This window comes from Lonchura striata, chromosome 27, assembly GCF_046129695.1.
Source record: "Lonchura striata isolate bLonStr1 chromosome 27, bLonStr1.mat, whole genome shotgun sequence".
NCBI classification, from domain to species: Eukaryota; Metazoa; Chordata; class Aves; order Passeriformes; family Estrildidae; genus Lonchura; species Lonchura striata.
Window position 1 is genome coordinate 4,717,062 of NC_134629.1, and position 6,194 is coordinate 4,723,255.

The window sequence follows — 6,194 nt, forward strand, 5'->3', positions numbered from 1 at the left end:
GTGGCTTGACAAGCCCTGTGGTCATTGGAAAAACACAAGCAAAGAGTTAGACATCCTTGTTCTCTTGCTCTGGTGCTCAGAATCCCAGGACCTGACTGTCTCAGACTTTGTGGGACACATTTTGGAGAGAAAATCCCACCTGATGCTCTTAGGAAGGAACTGAGCAGCTCCTTTCTGGATAAAGCAGAAATGCTGACTCCTGTTAAATGCTAATGATGCAGCATTTTTCCACTTGGAAAGCCATTGGAAATTTTCGGCTTAACAAGGAGATGTGGTGTGTGCTTGGGGGAATTGTGAAAGCCTCATTCTGTCTGGGTTTCACCAAAATCCTTGCCTGGTGTGGAGTGTCAGGCAAAAAAATCTGGAGTCAGACAACCTGTGGAGTGGTTAGGAGCAGGCAGGGAAGTGGGAGGAAGGAAAAACATGACAACATCACTGTAAAATATATTTTTCCAGATGACACAAAGATATGGGAGTCCACTTACTCACAGAGACCTGCCTCAGTGCTTCTGCTTTTCCTTCTGCAAGGCGAAGCGGATTTCTGGGTGGAGTCACCAATTTGGCAAAAAACTGTTAACCGCACCAAGCTGATGAAGACAGTAAATTTGTTTCCTCTTCACGCCCAAGTTGTCCCAGCCCACCTCCAGGAGCAGATAAAAGGGAATGCCTGGAGCTGTGAAGCCAGAGAAGACTCTGAGCGCTTCTCTCTGTCCTCAGCACCAGCTCAGCTCTGTGGATCTCCTCATCTTCCCCAGTTTCGGCTCTTTTGAGGAGAAGCAGTCATGTCTCGTCAGTCTGTCTGCAGGAGCTTCGGAGTGGGGAGCAAAAGGGGATTCAGCTCCTGCTCTGCTGTTGGTGGTGGCTTTGGAGGCGGCAACCGGAGCAGGATCAGCTACAGCTCGTTCTCCACATCCAGGGGGATTGGAGGTGGCAGTGGACGCTGTGGAGGATTCAGCAGCCGGAGCCTCCACAACCTGGGGGGCAGCACAAGAATTTCCATGGGCAGCTCTTATGGCAGTGGCTACGGATGTAGAATTGGTGGCTTTGGTGGAGGATTTCCAGGAGGATTTGGTGGCATTGGAGGAGGTGTCATTGGTGGAGGAATGGGCTGCTTTGGTGGCCCCATCAGAGGTGGCCCCGGGTTCCCTGGAGGCATCCAACCAGTGCAGGTGGACCCAACCCTCCTGCGGCCAGTCCACGTTGACATTGACCCTCAGATCCAGCAAGTGAAGTGCCAGGAGAAGGAGCAGATCAAGACTCTGAACAACCAGTTTGCCTCCTTCATTGACAAGGTGAGAGGTTGGACCTGTATTTGCTTGGGAATGGGAAAACAGCAGAAATTCCTTGTGCTCTGGAGAAGGAAATATTGTCCTTCTCAGCTCAGTGTTGGGCTGTAATTGTTTCCATTTGGTTCCGTCTGGTTTCCTCCTGAGGAAGTGTCAAAATTTAGCATCCAAAGAGCTACTGAACAACTTTCTCCAGGTTTGGTGGATTCACATTGGTTTTCACTCCAGTGCAGACAGGCCAAAGGGATGGGAATATATTCAGTGACCAAGGTGTTTCTTTAAGTCGTCCTTTCTCTGGGATAATTTTGTCACAAGGAACTTAAAATTTAGGAATTACATTTTAAAAAAATCTCAACCATTTCTTCTTTCACTTTAAGTGCAGATGAGCTCCGTTTAAATTATCTGAACAGGGAGAATGTTGGTTATAAGTGTGCTCCATGTCTTTTAAATATATGATGTGTATATGGAATAATTTCAGTGTCTGAAAGAGGAATGTTCTTGAATATGGGCACCAATGGGATTTCATTCACTGGTAGGTCAAAAAGGATCAGATGCTCCTGAAAATTAATGTTAAAAAATCCCAGCTGGTATTGTAAATCATTTGTAAAATTGGAATGGAAGCAATTCAATAGCTACCTCTTAAAAAGAGCATAGGAGCATAGGAATTTAAGGATAATGGGGAAAAAGAGGAGAAAAAAAGGAGGAATTTGCCCTAGGAAGCAATGGGGAATGATCTATGGCTTTCCAAAGCTCCCAGGAGGTTTCAGCAGTGGGATGTCTCTCTGGTGAATGTCTCTCACACCCTTTCTTGGCTGTAGGTCCGATTCCTGGAGCAGCAGAACAAGGTGCTCTCCACCAAGTGGGAGCTGCTCCAGCAGCAAGGACCAACAGGGCCGAGGAAGAACCTGGATGTGATCTTTGAGAATTACATCCAGAACCTGCGGAGGAGACTGGAGTCTCTGGTGGGGCAGCGAGGCCAGCTGGAATCGGAGCTGCAGAACATGAGGCAGTATGTGGAGGAGTTCAAAACCAAGTGAGTGTGGGGACAGACAGGGAGGGACCAGCCTGGAGAGCACAGCTGATGCAGAGACCCCACGGGTGGAGTGACTTGGGGTCTCAGAGCCTCACCTTGTCCTGCCCCCGCCACAGGTATGAGGAGGAGATCAACCGTCGCACGGCTGCTGAGAACGAGTTTGTGGTGCTGAAGAAGGTGAGTCTGGGAGACACCAGCAGGGATAGGGTGAGGGGGGACAGGAGGCAAAGACATGGGAAGGACTCTGCTCCAAGACGGGCAGATCCCAACAGGAAGAGCCAACAGCTCTTGTGTGATGAAAGGAAGCCGTGGTCCAATTCTGAGATCTTTCCTTTAGGATGTGGACTGTGCCTACATGACCAAAGTCGAGCTGGAAGCCAGGGTGGGAGCTCTGACAGACGAAATCAACTTCCTGAGGTGCATCTACGAGGAGGTAGGTGCTCTCCCTTCCCCTCGGTGAAGTTTTAATGAGGGTGTGGTGGCCAAAGACACTGAGGTTGGACTGGGCGTCTTTGTGGGTTTGATCTGGAGAGGTTGCCTGGAGCTACTGCTCTTCTCTCCTCTCAAGAGATGGTGCCTCTGACTCATGTCTTGGTTGCAGGAGCTGTCTCAGATGCAGACGATCAGCCGGGACCTGTCCGTGGTGGTGTCCATGGACAACAACCGGCACCTGGACCTGGACAGCATCATTGAGGAGGTTCGGCGCCAGTACGAGCAGATCGCTCAGAACAGCCGGGCTGAGGCTGAGGCCTGGTACCAGAGCCGGGTGAGTTGGGAAGGGGTTGAGGCACCTGAGCTTCAAAACCACCTGAGTTTTTGTCAGTTGTGTTCTTGATGTGTGCCTTTGTCCCCACGCCTACAGTATGAAGAGCTCCAGAGCACGGCTGGCCGGCATGGGGACAGCCTCCGCAACACCAAGATTGAGATCCAGGAGTTGTCCAGGAATGTCCAGAGGCTGCGGGCTGAGATTGAGAATGTGAAGAAGCAGGTGGGGGTTGGCCAGTGTCTCACGGATTCTTTCTGTTTTCCCTCCAGTTTGTGTCACGAGGATGCTCCAGTAGAGGGTGGGCAGAGGGAATTAGGAAATTTACTTTCTTCTCCACAGAACCAGCAGCTGCAGGCAGCCATTGCTGAGGCCGAGGAGAGGGGGGAGATGGCCGTCAAGGATGCCAGGAGGAAGCTGGAAGAGCTGGAATGTGCCCTGAGCAAGGACAAGGAGGAACTGGCTCGCTTGCTGAAGGAGTACCAGGAGCTGCTGAACATCAAGATTGCACTGGATGTTGAGATTGCCATGTACAGGAAGCTGCTGGAGGGGGAGGAGAACAGGTGAGACCTCCCACCATTGGCTGGGCCAGGCTTTTGAGCCCCGTGGGTCAGATTAATCTTTAATCATTCCTCACAACACATTTAACATATAAAATTTGATTACTTTCCTTTTCTCCTCCAAAATTTGAAGCCCAAAATAGAAACATGATTCCTACGGGGAATACTTCTCAGGGGGCTTGATTGGTCTTACATGAAACATGATATAAAAGGAATATTTGGGAAAGAGTTTTGCTTTGGACTGTATATAGATTTACAGCTGGTGTTCCTCTCCCTACACAGGCTCTGCTTAGAGAACCCCTCCAACGTGAATGTCTGTAAGTATTCGCTCATTGTTTTCTCTGCCCAATTACCTTTATCTTTGGTTTTGTGAAGATCCCCAGGATGTTGCCTCATGTTCAATGAGCCTCTCCCTCTCTTCCAGCCGTGGTAGGCAGAACCACTGTGTGCGGAGGCAGATCTGGAGCCAACTTTGGAGCCAGCAATGGCCTGGGTGGAGGAGTGTGCACGGTCGGTGGTGGAGTGTGCACAGTCGGTGGTGGGAACATCATTAGCAGCAGCTGTGGTATGGGAGGAGGGATCCTCAGTGGTGGCTTCTCCTCTGGGAGTGGGAGGATGTGCAGCACTGCAGGTGGCAACTTCATGGCTGGGGGGGGCTCCTCCTCTGTGCGGAGATGCGTCACCACCACAACGGTCAAATCCTCTGGGGTCAAATACTGAGCCCTCCTCTCCGTCCTCCCAGGGAAAGCAGCACCTTCCTCTTCCTCCCACCAGCAGCACAGCCCCCTTCCATCCCCATTGGTATTCAGGAGGAAAGAAACTGTTTCTGGGGGAAATCTCCCCAAGTGAGATTGAAAACAAGACATATCCCTCTGGCCTAGCCTGGCCCTCACTGAGTCCCACTGGGGTAAAACATCTCCCTCATGGGTCCTCGGCACTGCAGAGCTCCCCAGCACTGCTGCACCAGCTGAGGAGGAGCCTTTGGAAAACTGCTCTTTCCTGTCACTTTTTAAGTCCTGTGTTTGCCCCGCACACCTCATGGGTCCCCTCATCCTGCTCCAGCTGTGTCAGGAGCCCACATGAACAGAAGGAGATGATGTCCCATAATCACATTTAGGAGTGAGAAGCAGTTCTCTAGAGTTGTCCACCTTCCCCAGATGGAGTAATTTGGCAGCTTTAATGTTTTATGGATCCTTTTCCCTCCTCTCCTTCCTGCCTGGAGTGTGTGGCTCTGTTGCACCCCTCTGTCGTGTGAATCAGCTGCTTCCTGCCAGTGCCCTGGTCCCAGGGTCCTTCAGTACCAATAAACTGCAGAGAGAAGATATTTTTGTGTTGTCTCATCACTTGACAGTCCCCAGTGGGTTTGCCCTGGGTCAGGGTGATTGCAGGACAAATACAGACTGAACAGAGAAAGAACTGAGGGCAGGTCTGAGAGGAGGACCTGAGGGTGCTGGTGGGTGAGAGCTGGACCTGCCCCAGCCCAGAGATGCCTGAGCCTGGACGGAGCCCCCAACATGAGCAGCAGGGGAGGAGGTGTTGTGTTCTGCTCAGGAGAGATCCCACCTGCGGAGCTGCTCCAGCCCTGGGGCCCAGTACAGGGAGGATGTGGAGCTGCTGGAGTGAGTCCAGAGGAGTCCATGGAGCTGCTCTGAGGCCTGGAGATCTTCTGGGACAAGGCTTGGAGATCCGGGTGTTCACCTGCAGAGCAGGGAAAGGAGATCTTTTGAGTGCCTTCCAAGGGGCTCAAGGAGAACTGGAGAGGGACTTGGAAAGGGAGTGATGGGACAAGAGGTGATGGCTTCAAACTGGAAAAGAGGAGAGTTAGATGGGATGTTGGGAAAAAATTCCTCCCTGTGAGAGTGGTGAGGCACCAGAATGGACTTCCATGAGACTGGCCCATCCCTGGAAGTGTCCAAGGCCAGGCTGGATGGGGCTTGGATTAACGTGGGATAATGGAAGATGTTCCTTCCCAGAGCAGAGGGTGGAATGACATGAGCTTTAAGATCCTGTCCAACTCAAACCCTTCCATGATCCTATTTTGAGCTGATTTAGATTATCTTGTGGGAATGTCAAGATGTTTTCTTCAGCATCACCCTGAGAGCTAGGATTCATTATTCCCACTTCGGGTTTGGGCTGGCTGGAGGTGGGCAGAAGCTTGGAGCAACGTGGTCTAATGGAAGGTGTTCCTGCCCATTATGGAATGCTCTGAATCATCTCCCTCAGGGAAATCTCCAGGGCCTTGCCTTGGAAGAATACACCATAGAGTTTTCTCCACCTAGGCTGATAGACAGGCGCTCTGCAGCACTGCTGCCAATCCACATTAGATTGCCTCCCCCACTGGCCAGTTGACACTGCCCACCCCAATTGTTCATTCCTCATTGCCCCGCAGGTTGCTGCCTTTTGCCCTGCCCTTTGCCTGCCTCTGTGCCCTCAGGTCATTGGTCACTGACCCCACACTCAAGTCATGCAGCCCACATGGTTTGGTCTTTTGTCTCTGATCCCTTTGGTGTGGTGGATGCAATAAAACTTCTCTGGAATACATCATGGAAAGA

General features: G+C 51.4%; 1 protein-coding gene across 1 annotated transcript; it reads left to right on the forward strand.

Annotated features, from left to right (window-relative positions):
• Positions 1-747: 747 nt before the first annotated feature.
• LOC110477826 (keratin, type II cytoskeletal 4) lies at positions 748-4,362 on the forward strand. Its single transcript, XM_077788609.1, has 9 exons — positions 748-1,292; positions 2,105-2,319; positions 2,436-2,496; positions 2,657-2,752; positions 2,921-3,085; positions 3,182-3,307; positions 3,425-3,645; positions 3,925-3,959; positions 4,067-4,362. The coding sequence occupies exons 1-9, from the start codon at positions 783-785 to the stop codon at positions 4,360-4,362; spliced, it is 1,725 nt and encodes a 574-aa protein (XP_077644735.1). The 5' UTR covers positions 748-782.
• The last annotated feature ends 1,832 nt before the right edge of the window (positions 4,363-6,194 follow it).